The following is a 20160-nucleotide window of genomic DNA, read 5'->3' on the forward strand; positions in this document are numbered from 1 at the left end:
TGTTTTATATAGGGGATAGTCGACGGTTGAGATGGATTCCAGATTTAATCTCGGCCGTCCGTTTTGTTTTAGTATATTCGAGTATTGGAAAATCAATATTAGAAAATCAAAAAATAATAAATAGATAAATACGTATACGGCGTCGTATAGGGCTAGAGCGGGTCTCACGGGCGGTCGGACCGGGTTGACCGGGTTGACCCGGACCGGTTTAGTAATAAAAAATAATAAAAATAAAAAGAAATTTCCAAAAATTCCAAAAAAATTGCAAAAATACCTAGAAAATTCATAAAAATTCCCGGATTTTCATAAAAAATTTCTAAAAATTCACAGATCGATTCGGGACTCATAAAGTCTGGATCGAAAATTTTGAGACTTCGAGGGTCGATTTATACCGATCCGGAAAATTCCCAATATTTTTGAAAAATAAATAAAAATTCAAAAAAAATTTAGAAAAATTAGAAAAATTCTGAAAAATCACAAAAAATGGGAAATGGCCACATTCAACTGGGCCGACCCCAATTTTATGATTTTCGGGTCCCGAACCCCAAAAATGACCATTCTACCCTTCCGGGCCTTTCGCCCCAAATTTTCACCAAATCACCCCGTAACCCAAATTTGATTTTTGCGTGGGCCGATAGGGCCATTTTAGACATGTCAAACCTTGATTGGTTGATTTGATTGCTTGTAATGATTTTGATTGTGCATTAAATTCTTTGATTGTGATTGATTAGGATAGTAAAATTCCCATCTGCATGAATACTTAGAACTGTTAGGGCCTACCTCACCCGATATCGCGTCCGCATGATTTTTTAGGTTAGAAAAATACTCGACATCGGTAACCGAAAGGGCGTCGATTAAAATTTCGGCGTAACCAAGTCCCCGAACCCAAAATTTCTGGTTTTTGCGGAACCGAATGGTTTCTCCCGACCGCTCGGTAGGGTTTTCCGATCATACCCTCCAATAAATTGATCGGTGGCGACTCCAAAATTGCATGTACACCTCGCACATGCCACCCGACCACACAAGGTCGATTTCGATATTTGAAAATTTTTACCCGACATCGCGATTCGAGTAATGGGTCTTGGGAGAGACCCGCGATCCCCTATATACATATAAAAGGGGGGGGATCGGCTCGTTAACCCTTCTCACCCCGCCGGGATGGATTTATCGACCGACGGAGGGTCGCGACAAAAGGTCACAATAATGCATGATCGGTTTAGAGGAGCACGGAGCTACTAACATCATCCTGCAGCTTTATCATCTTAAGGGATGACTTTGAGGATATGCAATGTCTTCGCTGTATTATTGCCTTTGATGAAATGCTCAATCATCTGTTGGAGAATTGACTTCACCTCCAATACATAGTAGTGAGCGGATCCAGTTGTTCCAATCATCTTCACATGTGCACAGTGTTAGAAATCTTGGTTGCACGGGTGAAAGCTTCACTTTATGGTCTCATGAACTAGAGATTGCCTCTGTTTAGGGGGTCTACAACCTTTGTTGCCATGGTCTAATTCGGTGTTTAAGACCCGCATGAGTTGGGACTCACGTATTTCGCTTCTCTATTCTGGTTGACAGAATAGTCCAACCCTTTATCTTTGTTGGCTCGCCTAACTTCTTGTTGTTGAAGTTCCAACTCTCATTGTTAGGAAAGGAAACTTCTCGGGCAGACTGGATGTTGATTCGTCTTGGGCTTGGTTACACCGGATGTTGATCCGCGTCGACTAGCCGATTCGTCATGTTTGCTCTTCTAATGGCTTCATCCGAGCTTCTTGGGTAATTCTTCAGGTTGCTTGAGGAATGAAAAATCATCTCGGGATGCCTTGGTTCCTTTTTTTTTTTTTGGCCAAAGTATCATCTGATACTTGAGCAAAGGCATTCAGCCTAACCTGTTGACTTCGAGTGTCCATGTATCCCCGCTAATCGTAGGCTTGTTTTTCCAATGTTTGCATCTCCCTTCGCTTTGATTTCGTCTTTTAAGGTGCTTTGCTCCTCCCCTTTTGTCGACTTTGCCATTTGGATATTCGGTACTTTTCTTTTACCGGCTTTGCCACTTGGCGGCAATGGTTGAATGGATTAATAGCGCCCAATGTTCAAGTATTGTCTGAGATTCCGCACCCATCCAGGTTAACTCCTTTAAAATTCGTTGAAAACTGGATTATTGAAGCCAGCATTATGAGCGAACATTGATTTGGGTCATATTCTTGCCTTTTCTGCAAAATAAGGGAAGTGCAAAAAGGTTTTTATTAATCTTCATACAATATATACATTGATGCCAACCGTGGGGATCGAACCCGAGGCGCTCGGACCATTGTCACTCCCCATGCCACCAGGGCCGCGGCTTGTTGGCGTCCTTAAGGTGCTTTGTTTTTTATTTAAGCACTAACTCTCGGACGACACGACTCTTGATGTTACGTCGGATGGCCACGCCTTGTACTAATCTCAAGTCGGTTGACAATTCCCTATCAAGAATAAAATAAACTCATGTTATAATTGAAATAATTAAAGGTAAATTGGAAACGATACAAAGTTACCCTTCTTCGAACTTGCTTGAGCTTTGCCATTCCCGACTTGAAGTTACTCAAAAATCCCTTTTGTGGCGCTTGGAGGGGTATTGCCTCCTAGTTGAACCGCCGCATATTTGTTTGACAAGGAATCCATGCACTCGACGGACGGATGGGGAGAAAACTACCCTCATGTCCGGATTTCCACCTTTCCATCCTTGGGAGAAAAGGCTCGTCAATTACTTTGCCACATTGTGATATGACCTTTTGATTGTAGCTCTTTTCAACGGATTGGGTGACTCCGATATTCTAGTACCAAACTTGATTGGTCGTAGAATGCGTCTTTTGAATCCACACGTCCGCTGGTGGAGACTCGCTTTGCCCTCAAGGATTGACTGCATCTTGGGCATTTGCCCCGATTAGATGCACTCTGGAAGAGGCGTAAATATGCTTGACGGCTTTCCATGCTTCCTGGGCTCTCTACTACGCGGCTTTGGCATTCTTCAAATTGAAAGGTATTATCTTGTTTCTACCATCCTTCTTTATGATGAGGGTGATGTTCGCTATCCACTAGGAATGGTGAGCAATCTCGATGAAATCAACCTTTAGGGGCTTCATCACCTCCTACTCGATCTCCTTGGACAACTCAGGCTTTGTCCTTCTCAACCGATGCTTCTTTAGTATCATATCCGGATTGGTTGCCAAAGCACTGCATAATGCCCGGGTTCAACCTTGGTGTGTCGGTGTAAGACCAAGTGATCTAGATTTCTCGGAGAAGATTGATCAATCCGGCGGCTTCTGCTTTCTTGCAATTTTGCCTCGATCTTTGCCTCTTTGATACTATTTGCATCACCCGGACTTACTGTCACTATCGGCTCTGCTATCGATGGTTTCGACTCCTCACGGCATTTCCGTTTGAACTTTATCTCATTTGGATTATCGCTATCACTATCCGAATCTAAAGAACTCCCTTCTCATGAATCTGAGTCACGGGTGCTTTCATCGGGAACATACGGGATGTGATGCTTGATTCCCTATGCTCAACGCTTGGGCCATTCTACGTTTTCACTTGCGTGAGCAGAAATAATGTATTAGCTTGCATTTCGGATGAACTCGACTTTGGGAGCAAAATATTCCCTTCTATCTTGAGTAGACGGCTCAGCTCGATCATCTCTTCCACGTAGGATGCATTGTCACTACGGTTGAGCATACTCATTTATCTGCAAATTGAGAGATAGAACGAGTCATTTCATATTCTTAATTGAGCTAAGTTTGAAACGATACACCTTGCTACCGAAGTCGAATGATTCTTTCTGATCCAAATTCGTTGGCGAGAGTCATCGCATCTAGAATAGGCTCTCTGCTTTCAGCGAATGTCCTCCGGCTGAGCTCCTCTTTCTGAAACTCTGCAAACGTCGTAGCACATGGGATGGGTTTTTAGATCTTCGGCGGTGTAGGGTTACGACTTTATCGGGATCATCATCGAGGTCCTCGTATATGAAAACGTCGATACTAAACCACTTTAGCCATGTGCATCTTGTCTTCGCAGCATGATGGCCGTGTCCTTGATTCCGAGGTGTGCTTGGAGAATTAAGTGTTGGTGCTCCTCCAGAGCCTTCCTCTTGGGATTCAACAATGTCATTGGTCTTTTCCTTGAAGAAAGCTAAGGACTGAGGAACTCCTGTGGCTTGACTTGTTGCTCCAGCTCCTTGATGGCATCAACAAGATAATGACCTCCTCGTGGATCGGTGCCAGTTTCTCGAACATTTCGGACTCTACTATCGTGGCCGTTATCATGACTTTTCCATTTGTCATCTGCAAGGAAAGGTTTATAACACGTCATTCTGAAAATGAATTAAAACGATAATTTAGAACGACACATCCTTTTCCCCGGATCAAATGATCTCGTTACGCTTGGCGTCTAGAGGTTGCCTCAATGACCGGGTCCATTGCCCCATTTGACTTTTGAAACAGGCTTAGGCGATTGCATTCTATCAGGCTTTTCTAACAAGGAGGATTAGTATTATCCACATGATTGGATGCGCATCGTATCAATCATCGGATCGCCTGGTTTATGTTAATCCTTTCTTCATTTGAGTTGGGTGACCATGACATTTCATGTTCATGACCTATTGTGCAGTTTCTTCTAATTAAGAACTTCCCGCATGGTAAATACAAAACAGATCAACTGTTTGCAATGATTCGGACTAAGAACAGGAACGAGATATATCATTTTTATCCTCTTTCGTCCTTTTTCTGAAAGGTCTTAACACCGGATGCTCCATTGAGTCCGTCTAGCGATCCTTTTCGAGTTTGAGCAATCTTCAGCTTTTTTTTTTTTGGCTCGGCGGTTGAGGTCACTTTTCCTCGGTAGGAGGGCTAGTCATCACATTTAAATCCATGTTCATCACCTCCAGGCAGGTGATCATCCGATATCGCTATCTTGTCCACGTTTAGTTCGTTTTACTGCACATGCAAAAAGGGGATGATATCTAGCACATAATTCAGAATGAGAGAGATCGGGAACGACTTCCTTTTTATTCATACATTGGCACGATTGCTCCTCCATAATGGCTATCCTCCACTATCATCATAATAGGTCTGTCTTTCGGGGAGTTGCTCTAGATTAGTTCCTCTTGTCCATTTCAGCGCATCTTTCGGTAATCGACTTTGGCTTGAAAAACAACGGGAAATGAGACTTTCCCTTTCTGCCGAACTAGATGATAAGTCATCGACTCGTTTGGAAGTGTGGCCTTCACGCTCTCCGCCCAATTACGGAATGAACACAGGTTTAACATCTCGGGCGTCACTTTGCGACACAATCTTTGCATAGTCGGTCAAGAGAATCTCAAAGAATGATCTTTATTCATATCCTATGAGGGAAAGACAATAATGTTAGCACCTGGAAAGAGAATCGATCTTTCAATGATATCGCCTCTTATATGAAAATGAGGCGACGATACCCGCACCGCAATCTCAATCTAAAGCCATTCGGTACTTCGCTACAATTTCATTGTAAGAGGAGATATCATTAAAAGATCGTTCACGATTATCAATAGGATGCCCATTCAATTTCAAAAGTTTAACGCACACAAAATGGCATCAATTTTGAAAAATTGCTTCAGGACAATCTTTTTGCAAAAACGACATGAAAATTATGACAAAATGATTTGTTCATTTGAAATTTACTCTTCAAACTCACTACAAAAAGTGATCACCAAAAATTTTCAATTGCGTACGTATATCATGCAAGGCACTCAATTGATTTTCGCGAACTATTGAAAATAAAATTTGGAGTGGACCAAGGAAATCTGAAATCAACTCACGGTGGTCGTTGAACGGTACCTGTTAATGGCATTGACATGCGCATGCTAACAGTGAGGTTCGACACATAAAGGGTAGATTAGACTAATGGCTAAAGGCTCCCACTACAATGAAATGATGTACCGCCCCCAAAAATGCCGACAGCATAATCGGGTCGGGGCACATATTCCGAGATGATGAGCGGGATCAGAAATGATCGTGCCATTTGCGGACTTGCGTATGGCCCAATCTATTTCTGACACCTCCTAAGGATTTCCTAGGATCGCAGTCCGGGTTTGACCATTGGATGTGTGTGCAAAAAGTGTAGTGTATGAAAAGCATGCATAGCGGGGTATATCAAACACCGCTTCTATATACATATAGAAAGCATACATTCATACGACTCCCCGCAAAACGGATATATCAACAATCACTCTGCCCCTTATGACTCCCAAACCCGCAAGAACATCTAATCATAAAATTAGCAGATTAACCTGATTTTTCTACCAAAACAGCAAAATTGTGATCAAGTTAGGAAATAATCAACTGGTTATTACGGCCTAAGTCTACATAGATTTTTAACCTAATTTTCCCCGGTGGAGTCGCCAAGTCGTCGCGACCTCGCTTTCGACCTCCCGCGGAGGGTCCGGCGGGTTTAGAGGTATTGCCGTAGACTAATGGCGTGGACTCTCCCAAGTCCTACCTCACGTGACATTGGATTTCTTTTTACCGATTAGCAAATTAAAATGCTATTAAGAGTCGCCACTAGCCTATTGGGGTCGACTAGAAACCAATCGAGATACGGGAGGGTTATCTCGATTCCTACGCAACCAGAGTTTCTAGGTTCGGGGACTTGTTTACGCTAACTAGAAAATTAGCGCCTTTTCGGTACCTAACCGGTTGATATTCCCTAAGGTGGCCACACATTCTGCATATCATTTTGAACTTATCGGGTATCTAACCAGTACTAAATGATCATGCATAATGTTTTTCTGTCATTTCGTGCAATTACCTATTTATCCTTAACCTAGCAAATAGGAAAAGTGATTAACGGGCAATTTTTCAAAAGACAGTGTATGTAAACACTCAAACACGTAAATATGCCAAATAAAGATCGGGATAAGCACATGCGGACCAAATCTATGATGGCGATATTTAAACAAACAACTTCGACTCGAAGGTCGAATTACAATAGTTATCAGATCGGATTGGACATCGATCTTCAATCAATGCCAATTTAAGGCTTGAAAATTCACATTAGGGGTAAAAAGGTCAAAGAAACCATTTTTCTAATTTTCTGAAATTTTTCTGATTTTTTTGAATATTTTTATTATTTTTTGAAATTTTTAATACTCTTTTTATTTTTTTAATTTTTTTAATTAAAGGGAACCGGGTCCGGGTCGGGTTCTCGGACCCGAGCCTAGATCGGGCCGTCGGACCCGATCGGGCCCGAGAGAAAGGACCCGAACCGGGCCTGTTGACACAAAGAAGTTCAGGCCCACTTTACTTTTATTCTTAAACGAACCGGGCTTGAGCCCTACTTCCGGCCCCACTCCCTCACGCCCAAAACAGCCACTCCCCTGAACAAGACAGGCCGGGCCCAGAAGCTTCTCTTCTTTTTTCTCGGCCCGCTCGAACAGCCCAATCTCTTCCTCTTCAGCCCAACTCCCAACGCCCAAACCTACACGGGCCCGGGAGCTTCTCTTCATTTCTTCTAATCCCACCCCCCATGCATGAGGGCCCATACTATAGCCCACATGAATTACACGGTGGATTATCTCAGCCCAAGCTCCACTGTTCATCATCTTCAAGCTTGCGCCTCCCGCAACGCGCTCTTCTTTGCAACCTCTGACGGCGGTCCCGCCCTTCCGACACCAACAGCCCTTACTCGCCTAGCCGTTGCACCGCCGGGGCTTGATCATCGAACCGCCACCGGGACACTCCCGTTGGGCTCGCTGGAAGCCAACCGGCTCTGTTCACCGGGCGCCGAGATCGCGACGCCGAGACCCGACCGCCGCGTCATTGCCTCTAACTCGAGTCACCACTTGCGCCGTCACTGTTCGGAGCTCGTACACCTCGGCCCGAGCTCGAGTCACTTCTATTCGCCCTCACGTTGCCTCAGCACCACGGTTCGGGCTTGCATCGCCTCGGCCCGCACTCGCAGTCACCTCCGGACCTCACGCGCAAACAGTGGTTCCGTTTGCTTCACCGCCATGACCCGCTTGCGCTCCGCCTTCACTCACGTGCGCGTCGCCTCTAATTCGAGCTCGCGTTTCCTCTACTCACGCTCACAGGCCACTATTGAATGTCGGGTGCAAGACGGTGGGCGACACGAACCGCTTGAGCCGACTCAACCTCAAAATGCCAAAACGGACTCTGACCTAGACACCCTCGACCAGCGGACAGCCCACCCCGACGAATTACAGGTGCAAATTAAGGCGGAGAGGGCAAGCTCTTAATGAGGACTCGAGATCGAACTCCATATCGGTAACAAGACAAATATATTCGAAAAAGACAAACAACGGCATCAACTGCAGCAAATAAGGATGTTTGTTGTCGATCTTTTGGTTCGCGGTGCAAGGGTGAAGGGAAATAGAAACTACCTTGTCGTGGGAGAGGAGTTTCGGTGTAAGTGAACATTCATTGAACCAAGAGATGCGTCGATTTATTTTATGTGTGCTCTCTGACTTTTTTTCGTTCTCCGCCGATCCGAACCACACTCAAGCCTCCCTCCCGCTCTCTGTTCTTTGTTTCCCTCTCCGCCTCCTTTATTTTCCACCAAGGGCCCTTTTGATTTTCTTTTCGCCCTCAATCGCCGAGAGCCTCTGCGTGCTCTTCCCCTCGCTCGCCATCCTCTGTGTCCCACCAGCTCTGCTTCTTTTTCCTCTTCTGCTCTCAACATGTGAGAGCCCTTTTTTTTTTTTTGGGATGAGCTCTCGAGAGCTCCTTACGCCTTGCCCTTTTTGCTTCCCCTGCCCTTCTTTTTTTTTTTTTGTTTTCTTTTGAGCGACCGAAGAAGCCCCCCAACTTGCTGCCCACGTCTGACTTTGTGGACCAAAATGAGCGTGAGATGTGGCCCTTTAGTTGACCGTGTAGATTGTGTGGGCCAAAAATGAGTGACGTGGACAAGGAAGGACCATGTGAGCTGTACAGAGACAGCAAGATGTGATGTTGTACGTGAGTGTTGGTAGAGGAGACGTTGAGATGAGGGTGCAGATGATGGGGTTGGTCTTCATGGGAGGAGAAAAAAAATGAGAGATGGGCCATGGGCAACTTAAAGGAGAAAAATGGGCCATACGCTTGGGCCTACGTAGGAAGAAAATGAAAATGAAAGCTAGGCCTACATCCTACGGGCCTATGGGAAAAGAGAGAAGACCGGACCGAGCTTCGCCCGAGAGGGCTTGAGTCGAGCTGGCCCGCCCTGATTTTTTTTCTTTTTTTTTCTTTTTTAAATTAGTTATATATATTTTTACTTTTTCTATTTCACAATAAGACAAAAATAAATTAGACGTATTCTCATTTAACTAATAATAATAATAATAATAACAATAATAATAATATGGGATCGCCAAAATTAGGTGTCAACAAGGTCCGAGGTCCCGCATGCGGAAATGATGGCCAAGATATGAGATTAACTGCTGCAAAGCTTAAGTGTTATTGCCAATGAGTATGATATCATTAATGTAGAGGAGGAGATATATTGTTGCATGCCCTTGGTAGAAGATGAACAGTGATGGGTCTAAGTTGAAGACAGTGAATCCAAAATCATGGAGTCTTGATTCATACCAGGCTCGAGGAGCTTGACGGAGGACATAAATGGATTTCGTCATGTGACAGGCATGATTAGGTTTGCACCGATCAACATAGCCTAGAGGTTGGGACATGAACACTTTTTTCTGCAAATCACCATGTAAAAATGCACATTCGACATCCGGTTGTCGAAATGGCCAATAGTGAGAGATTGCAAGAGATAAAATAATTCGAATGGTAATAAGTTTCACCACGGGACTGAAGGTCTCAACAAAGTCAACATCCGATTATTGATGGAAACCCTTAACAATAAGGCGAGCCTTGTAGCGACTAATAGAGACATCTAGATTTCATTTAACTCGAAATACCCATTTGCAGCCCATTACATTCATAGTAAGATCACAAGAGACCAAACACCATATTTGCTGCTGTTGAAGAGAGGTAAATTCTTGATCCATAACATGATGCCATCGAGGATCCTTAATCGCTTGGGAGTAGATGTTGGTTCGGAGATAAGGTTTGCAGTAAGTGAAAGTGGAAGAGGGTGAAGGGTGTGGGAAAAGGCCATTCGTTTGTTAATACCAGACTTAGATCTTGTTTGCATTGGGTGGGTGGAAGAAGGAGGGACATGTTAATTGTCAATAGGTGGAGAAAGGGGTTGGATAGAGGAAGTCCCAGTATTTGATGAAGAAGGCACCGGGTGAGAACGTCTTGAGAAGTGATGGAAGGACCACAATGAGCATTGCTCGATTTGAATGACTCCAAATTAATCGAGACTATGAGGTGAATGATGTGAAGAATGAGTAGGAGTAATGTGGGAGTGAGGAAATTTAGTTTCATCAAAGACAACATGACAAGAAACATACACTCAACCAGATGAGAGATCCATACAACGATACCATTTATGATTGGAGCTATAGCCTATAAAACAACAAGGGGCCGATCAAATGTGCAATTTGTTAGCATTATAAGTCCTTATCTTTCTATTGATGTACATAATGAGTTTAAATAGATACATATTTACAGACGAGGACGAAAGTGATTCCTCAAATCAAGGAAAGAATAACTGCTCAAATCGAGGAATTCACCCAAATCAAGGAAAGAGTAATTCCTAAAATCAGGAAAAAAAAATTTAAATACAAAATTTCAAATTGAGGAAAGTATATTAATTTCATGACGATATGTTTTCAAAAAGCACCCCAAATTATTCTTCAGTTTGCACGCTAACTACAAAAATCGAAACTTGAAAAGCACCCAATAATATTTTCGACATACTAACTATATTAATGCGTGTTATTAATTTTCTATGTCGGCCTGGTAATTTAGTACCAGCGACCGCAATGAATTAGCAAATTTTCTATGATTAAATAATGATCATAAGATGATAGAAAAACCGTGGGAGGCCAATGAGGCCAATGATTGACCAACATTTGAAGCAAATACACATGAGGACTCGGACACTACGTAAGTGAACCACATCAGTAAAATCATATAACATGACAACTTATTTGATGGAGGCCTCATATTGAGCCAAATTAAAAAGTTGAAGTGCTTGATTGAAAAAAAAGAAGGTTTAGGTAATTGATTGTAAAATGGACAAAAGTTCAAGTTCTTGTAATGTTTGATGTTGGTTCCTCTGTTATGTTTCAAGACAAATTTGATACCTCGTGCTACTTTTAATTACATATTAAGGACATCTTTCGGCAATTCTATCCAAATCTTGTCGGACTTTTGCACTGTTTCAATTTGGTTCTTATACTATATCCCATTGTCGATTGAAGAAATTGTTTAACATTTTTTCTCTAGGCACTTTCGAAAATGGCAAGATCTAGCGCAAAGAGGGAGAGAAAAAAGAAAAGCTCGAAATAAAATATTTTTCTAATAGCTAGGAATTGTAATTATTATCATTGTTTTTTTGGTTAAAGCCAGGAATTGTTATTTACAATTTGCAAATAAAAAGAAAGAAAGAAAAGCGTGCCAAAAGCCTCTGTGACTGCGAGTGCCATTTCCTGGAAGCTACAGCGAATGGAGCATGTGTTGACTGAAACGATGCTTGACATTAAAGACCAGAAGAGAAAAGATGAGCGGCCCCTGATTTAAGACAGAATCAAACCTACGATATTTGGTGCGCATGGGGCCATCACCAAAAAACAAGGGGCTAAAGAGATTAAATACTGTGCTGTCGCATCCAAGAAAAAGAAAAACAGAGATTAAAGAGGGAATCAATCAGGAGACTGACCTCTAATCAGGGCCGTATGAAATTATGATCATGAAATTCATCCACGGGTGACATCCGCTTGTTTTTTCACGGTGTAGAAGCCCGAGGCGAGCTGGTTGAGCCTGGCGGGCTCGACCGCCCCCTCCTCTCCAATTCCATCATCCCTCTCATGTGCTTTTGCCCCCAAAGCTGCAAATATGTAATATTCTTTGTCGACCCACGAAAGAAAAACAAAAGTCATGCCTCTGGGTATAGAGAATATACCGAGAAGATCCAATGTTGAACAAGTTATCCTTGGTTGCGATGCCATTTCTTGGAAGCCACAGCCAACTATTTTATTGGGAGCCAATGCAGTACCTTACCTTTTAAGATCTCGGTTCATCCTTCCGCACCTTCATTATTCCAAAATTCCTAGCAAACCAACCAGCACCTGCCTCGTTTTACCAAATTCCAATGGCGGCTACTTCTTCTTCTTCTTCTTTGAAACCTAAGGGGAGTTGCGATGTCTTTCTGAGTTTCAGAGGCTTCGACGTCCGTAATAACTTCATCGATCCTCTCTATGAAGCTCTAAATCAGATAGGAATAGGCACTTATATCGGCAATGAAGAACCGACAAAGGGAGAGCAGGTATCTCTCGCGGTTATGAAGGCGGTCGAGGAATCGAGCGTCGCGATCATCGTCTTCTCCGAGGGCTACGCTTCCTCGCCGTGGTGTTTGGAAGAGGTGGCGAAAATCATGGAGTGCAAGGCACAGAATTACTTGGTTGTGTTGCCAGTGTTCTACAAAGTGGAACCAAGCGAAGTGAGATTGGGAAGAGAGAGTTATGGGAGCGCTATGGCTAAGCATGAGTCTGAGTTTGGGAAGGATTCAGAGAAAGTGAAGAGATGGAAGGAGGCTCTCTTTGATGCCGGTAGCGTGTCTGGACGGGTCTTGCATGACGATGGGTGAGTCTTAATTAATGTGACCCACTGCTTTATCCCTGGTTTCAAAAGCCGAATTACATCTTCGTTTTTTTTTTATAAATGAAATACAAACATTTTATTGAACCGCTAATCAACGCGTCAAGTGTTTTCCCGGTTTTTTTTTTGCCAGAGATGAAGCAGAGCTTATAGAGGGAATAGCGAAGGAGGTCTCCATGTATATACCCTTACATGTTGCTAAGTGTCCTGTTGGGATATATGCTCGAGTGGTAGAGCTAGAATCAATGTTAAATCTTCAGCGTGATGATGTTCTCATGATAGGATTATTGGGACCAGGAGGCATAGGAAAGACGACGTCAGCCAAAGCCCTTTATAATTCTAGCTTTAGACAATTTGATGGTTCATGTTTTTTGGCAAATGTTCGAGAAGTTTCAAGAGATCCCAAGGGCTTAGCTTCTCTACAAGAAAAAATGTTGTCCGATCTTTCAGTGGGAAAAGGATTAGCAGTGACCAGTGATGATGAAGGTATCAATTTAATGCAATTTAGACTTCTCCGCAAAAAAATTCTTCTCGTTCTTGATGATGTCGATGACTTACAACAATTACGTGCTTTAGCTGGAAAGTGTACATGGTTTGGTAAAGGAAGCAGAATCATCATTACAACAAGAGCTAGGGATTTGCTATCTTGCCATGGGATTGATCAAGAACACGTCTACGAAGTTAGAGCTCTAGAAAAAAGCAAGTCTCTTGAACTTTTTAATGAGCATGCTTTTCCAAGAAGCAAGAAAAGAGTGATGAGGAGGGATCTTTTGTATAGGGTTTTGGAACTTGCTCGCGGACTTCCTTTAGCACTTGTGGTATTGGGCTCTTACCTATGTGGTAGAAGAGAACATGAGTGGATTTGTACATTGGATAAACTTTCCAAAGTTCCTCACAAAACCATACATGATTTTCTGAAGTTAAGTTACGATGATCTAGACGATCATATAAAGGAGATCTTTCTTGATATTGCCTGTTTCTTCAAGGGGCGATCTACAAAGTACGTTAAGAAAGTTTTTGACAGTTGTGACTTAGATGCAACTATTGGACTACGAATTCTTGTTGAGAGGTCCTTGATATTTATAGAGAGAGAAACCATATGGATACATGACTTGATTCGGGAAATGGGCATGTATATTGTTAACCAAGAAACCAATGATCCTGCGAAACGTAGCAGGTTATGGCTTTGTGATGATGTTTTTCGTGCTCTATCAAGTGATATGGTAAGATTTGTTGGTATAGACACTGAGTTTATTCTTTTATTCTCTGACTTTGTATATTAATTGCAATGCAATTCTATAAATACAGGGAACATACGCAGCAAGAGCCATAGTTTTGCATTTACCCAATCCAAAGGAGATATGCATACGTCCTGATGCTTTCAGGAACATGAGAAGGTTGAGGGTGCTCATCATGATTAATGTGCATACCTATTTTCAAGGTCCTATCTGCCTTCCTAATGGACTAAGATGGTTTGAATGGCCCGAATGCCCTGGGATTCCTGAATTTTCCTCTGGTCCAAAGAAATTAGTTGGACTTGATCTGCACAAAAGCAACATCCGAGTTGTGAGGGAGCAATTTAAGGTGCGCATTCAAATGAATAGTCTTTATTTCCTTATTTTTCATATATATGACTATAAATGTGTATTGATGTGAGTGTGCGCTAAATACTTTTTTGCTTGATCATTGATGTGAGTGTGCGCCAAATACTTTTTTTACCTCCCATTATTTTATTTCCAATAGCATGCAGCCGATAATGGCAAAAGAGATATATACGAAGTGTGCAGTGAAGGATTCATATAGGAAGCTAATATTTACTTAAGATTGTCCAGTCCAAGCTTTACAAATCTCAAACAAGGGCCAAAATGGCCCATGTCTTTTTCGGGTGGACTACCCTAAGCGGCGATTTGTGGCAAGTATTTCTTTAAGAGATGGTCAGAAGCAAATTCATTTTCAAATGAAGAGGGGAGGACTTTACCCAGGAAATCTCCCTTCTCGTTACAAGGATGTTACTCATTCCCCTTCTTTCCTTTCAATTGTCATACGTCAGCACCAAGCATGGAAACACCGTTCTGTCCACGAAGTTGATTTTGGTAGGCATTATTGTTAATGCGCTATGAAACTAGAAAAGGACCATCTGCCAGAGGAGATAACCTAGTGATGACTAGGTGGAAATCGCTCTTGCTAAATGAATCCAAACCAAATCACCTTAGTTAAAACTGCTTGATTTCCTTAGCTCTTTCTTCAGCACCTCCACTAAATTGACCTTAGAGGGTAACGGTGTACGATCCAAAGGACTTAAAAGATGCTTTCGGTATACAACTCACATGGGCATTTCACAGTAGTTTGACTCCCTGAGTTATGATGTACAGACTCATCTTTGACCAATAACAAATCCCAATGTTTAACCTGCTTTTCAATAAAACTCTAATAAATTGCCCAAAATTCTGTTAACAACCCCAGCTCGTCTAAGGGTTTGAGGATGGCTAGCAGAACAAAACCGAGGTAGAGTCCCTGTTTTTCTCTATGATGCACGCCAAAAGTGACTAGTGAACTTGACTTCAGTGTTGAAAGGGGATGTCTTAGGAATACCATATAGCGCCTACAATTTCATCAAAAATAGAGCTCAGCAACATGTAACGCATCAAAGGTCTTACTACATGGCACAAAATGTGTCATTTTAGAAAATCGATCAATCATCACCCATGAGGATTACCAAAAAACTCTTGAACTTATTGTAATTGTACCAATTTAGTTATAAATTTTTTTTTTCAATTCAGTCCATTTGACCGGCCGACGTAGACGTGGCACTACCGATACTGATGTGAATATTTTTTTTAATAATATTTTGATATAATATATATTTTTTATTTTTTTTCTCTTCTTTATTTATTTTCCCTTCCCCCCTTAGGGCCGACCCTTAAGGGGGGAAGGAAAAAGAGCAAAAGAAAAGAAATTTAAAAAAATTATAAATAATTCAAAATAATATTAAAATATTTTTTAAAAAAATTTCATTCGGCACCGGTAGTGCCACGTCCGTGCCGGCTAGCCAAATGGACTAAATTAGCATAAATGCAAGAAGTTTAAAAATGAATTGACAAGAAAAATGTACATGATTGATTTGGCATAAATGAATATTATGAAATAAAAAGATCAACTATTATCAAATCCATAGAACCAATTTACCCGTTATTACAAAAGTTTCTATTGGACAATGATATATGATAAGAGGGTTATATAAGACACGGTTGTGCAACTGCCAAAAACAAGGTCCTACATTTGATATCATTCCTATCAGGAAAAGAACAAAGTAAGTTGAAATAAGAATGTATACCCATTTGACAAAGCACTTTTTCTCTACTTAACAAATAATATTAAAATATCAATAAAATACTAGTCCATTTCTAACAAACAAACGATTCAAAATGATCTTATAAGATGATAACACAAATTGTGTTTGCAAACGAAATTTAGCAAATTAATGGTAGATACCTATTAACAAACATAGTTTTTATTAAAGAAGACAGTTTATTAGAATGGCTCTATGATATGATAATATATATTTACTAATTAGACGATTGTAAAGGATAATTACTTTATGACATAATGCCTTCTACTTATGAAAGAGTTGAACAATGTATAGATTTTCAGAGATGGATGATAGGCCACATTTGATGAATAACTGGGATTAGAGGATTATAAAATATTACGTGTCATTCCACGAATAAATCGCTCAAGACAAAAAATGGTCTCATTCTGATGTTTCATTTGGCATATAAATGATAGTGAATGGGCATGTGCTCTGACTCTTTGAAGGAAAAAACGCACTTTCGATGAACTTTGCAAAGCGACCGTGATAATACAGATCAACTTTTAGTATATCCGACGGAGTTCGTCAACACACCAATGGCACCAGCAGATAGGAACACCTCGCCATTTTCCCACGCCATTATGTGCTGAGAGTCCTTCCTGTATAAGTAGTGAAGAATTACATTCAGCTCTTTTGACTGACTGATTTTGATAGCTATCCATTTCATCTTCTTGAAATACCAATCATATTAGCATCGACTATTAGTCATAGATGTTCAGGCACAACAAGAACGGCGCTAGGAAGAGCTTAAAGTCTGAGGTCAGCAGTTGGTGTAGATTGAAAATTCTTCTCAATTGTCTATTGGTGTTTGGGTTATTTTTTCACTTTTTCAAGTGTTATTTGTTTAACTAATATTGCTACTCCTAAGCAGAATTTTACAGCAGCGATAACTTCAAAGTATAATCTACATGACATATTAAGATATGTCTTATTGAAATTTTATTGTATGTTCTAAACAATATAGTATACTCCTTTAATTTAACGTCAATTAATTCTCATAGAAGTGTTAAAGTGAGAAGTCGCCAATATTTCATTATTGTTGACATGAATGTTGATACAGCATATTAAATATAGTTTCATAAGAGAAAAAAAATATCAACCTATAATCTTTATACAATGAAATTGAGATTAATAAAGTCAGAAAAGATAATTAACTTGAAGCATCAATAAGTGCACCATATATTAACAACCGACAGTTGGTAATGGAATTTTCACAAGAGAATAAAGAAATGTGTGAATTTTCGAACTGAAAATAAATCAAAGGGAATTCTAGATATGAATTTTTTGGGAATGAAATGTTATGAATTCCTTTAAAAATACAAATTGAGTGCTACATATTTTTGTGAGATATCAAACAAAACTTTTTGTGATACATTGTCATGGATGATTATCCATCAACTTTTGCCAAAATACAGATAGACTTTAAATGGTTAGCAAAAAGCAAAAGGAGAATTTCGTTATAAAGAAAATTGGTATATATGGAATTGTAAGATGATCGTGAAGAAATTTCTTTTAATGTTCTAGAAATAGAGAGTTGCTGATGGAGGAGAGAAAACAAACTATTTTATTCTCAATAATATTATACACAAATTACTTGCTCGCTTTTTCCACACCAACACAAGGACACAAAAGTGAAGATTTTGACGAAATCGAGGAAAGCTTAAGAGAAGGGGGATTTACGTTCTTACTTTATACTTTCATGTGTATTATTGGTTCGCATTGTATTACATGCTTGAAACATTGTATGTACTGATATGACTATCCAATAAATATTGCAGTTCGAAGTCTTATATTTTCTTTTAGTCAGAGAATAAACCTACATGATGAGGTTTGGACCAGCTTTATATAAAATCGCACGTAACCTCTAGCGAAGAATTCAATGTATATATTTTTTGTTATAGTTTCTGCATTGTATGTGTTTTTCTTGCAAAAAATTCGCATCGCCATCAACATTTTAGTAAGACATAACAAATGTAGTCTTATATCCATGCAAGGCACTTGCATCTTATTAGTGTTCCATAAAACTTAGTAACTTTTTTTTATTGGTGAGCTTCATAAAAAAATATTGGTTCTCTTATTTAATACATGCAGCAAATTTTTGTATAAGGGTTCTCAGTATGTGGACATACCACTAGTTTTTTTTTTTTTTTTTCTGAACAATCATGGCCAGATTTTCTTTTTGGGTCTAAAATCATAGCCGGATATTGGATTTTATACATATCTCACATTTTTTATGCCCAGAATGTCTATCCAAATTAATTTGATTGTTCTTGCAGGACTTTAAAATGTTGAAGTCCATAAACTTTAGTGAATGCCAATCGCTGGAATGTATGCCGAACCTCAATTGTACTCCAAACCTTGAGGAGTTGGATCTCCATGGGTGCAAAAACTTGAAGCATGCCGACGAATCACTTGCACATCATAACAGGTTACGGTTATTGAATTTAAGTGGGTGCTCTGAACTTTATGATTTTCCGGATGTGCTCCAATCCAAGAATCTGGAACTTCTCAATCTTAATCATTGCTCAAGATTGGAAAGGTTCCCTAATATTCCAGATAAAATCAAAAGCATGCGAGGACTTTATTTAATAGGAACTTCAATTGAGGAACTTCCCAAGTCCATAGAAAATCTTGTCACTTTGGAGGAAATGGATTTAAGATATTGCAAGAAACTGGCAATCCTCCCATCTAGCATTTACAGGTTGCCAAATCTCGAAATGTTGATGCTTGAAGGCTGCTCAAAACTAGTCAAGTTTCCAAAGGAGGAGGAGCCGAGTGATTCCCATATGACGATGGGATTTCGTAAGTTATATGTTTTAAACCTTCGTGGATGCAATCTATCAGAATTGGACTTCTTGGAGAATCATTCTAGCTTTCAGTTCTTAAGAGCTTTGTATTTGCTGGGAAACAATATTACCAACCTTCCTACATGCGAGCTACTACATAATTTGCTCTGGTTCGATGTTTCGTACTGCCAACAACTGCAAGAGATCCCCCAGAGTTCAGGGCAATTAAGTCATCTATGGTCAATTGGTTGCGAATCTGTGAGTAGATTTGCCCCCGACAATGTGACGTTGGAGGTAAATTTCCCCCCGACAAATGGCAATTGAGTTGTGTAATTCGCTCAGCTTCAGTGCTCTCTCGCATTGACTGCTCGTTCGCTTTGCTCAATCCTCCGAGTGTTTAGGTTGCTTGATTCACTGGTTAGGTCATAAAGCACGGAGTTGTTTATGATTAATTTTGTTTTCCTCTCTTGGGATCAAATGTTGCAGGTTATCCAGTTGGCGAAGTAAGGCCATTAGAGAACGGGCTCGGTCTTAGCTGGTGCTTGTAAGTCTTTCTTTTCTCCTCTATTTTTTTCTTCCCTATCCCCCATAAATTTTTTTCTCATCACCACAATCACAATCTTACGTTAGATGATATCGATCAAGGGCTTCACAGCGACATAGGTTGAATTTCATTTCATGCTTGTTTTACAAAGTGTAGCATAATTACAGAGGCCGATTGCTCGTGCCCGCTGTTCCTTTTCTTTCCCTGGAAAGTTGTCTCATGTGATGTCAATGGATGGTAAAAAGGATTCAGATTTGCTCCATCCATTGGATGTCCCATTTCCACTCCTGTCTCATTTCTGCAATTCATTGCTGAGATAGTTTGTATGAATGTGGTGTTGAAGGCTCGTCGTCGTTTTCTTTCTGGCCGCAATCCCATGGTGGTTGAGTTGTGCTTTCTAGTCTGCTGCAGACATAGAATGTGAGAAGCCTGGCTAGCTCGCTTATACAATTGCTGTGAATTGGCAATAAGAACATAGATGTGCCTTCCTCACTTCGCCACCCTCCACATGAAAATCTCCATTACTCCTTTTTAAGTATTGGTTCTATTGCCATGGCTTATTGGTTAGGTTTGTGTTGTTTGTTGTCAGATAGGAGTTAAAATCTTCTATTCGAGCATCCCTCTGATTCAGATAAAAGTAGAAGTTACTTAATATTTGTGCAGGCCGGTCTTGCAACAATCGCTGCAATTATGAGAGCAGCAAAAGTAGTCAGCGAATGATAATCA

At 40.7% G+C, this 20160-nt stretch overlaps 1 protein-coding gene across 1 annotated transcript; it reads left to right on the forward strand.

Annotated features, from left to right (window-relative positions):
* The first annotated feature begins 14045 nt into the window (after window positions 1-14045).
* Window positions 14046-19413, forward strand: LOC115731403 (disease resistance-like protein DSC1). Its single transcript, XM_030662065.2, has 2 exons — window positions 14046-14318; window positions 18381-19413. The coding sequence occupies exons 1-2, from the start codon at window positions 14124-14126 to the stop codon at window positions 19212-19214; spliced, it is 1029 nt and encodes a 342-aa protein (XP_030517925.2). The 5' UTR covers window positions 14046-14123; the 3' UTR covers window positions 19215-19413.
* The last annotated feature ends 747 nt before the right edge of the window (window positions 19414-20160 follow it).

Source organism: Rhodamnia argentea, chromosome 1, assembly GCF_020921035.1.
Source record: "Rhodamnia argentea isolate NSW1041297 chromosome 1, ASM2092103v1, whole genome shotgun sequence".
NCBI classification, from domain to species: Eukaryota; Viridiplantae; Streptophyta; class Magnoliopsida; order Myrtales; family Myrtaceae; genus Rhodamnia; species Rhodamnia argentea.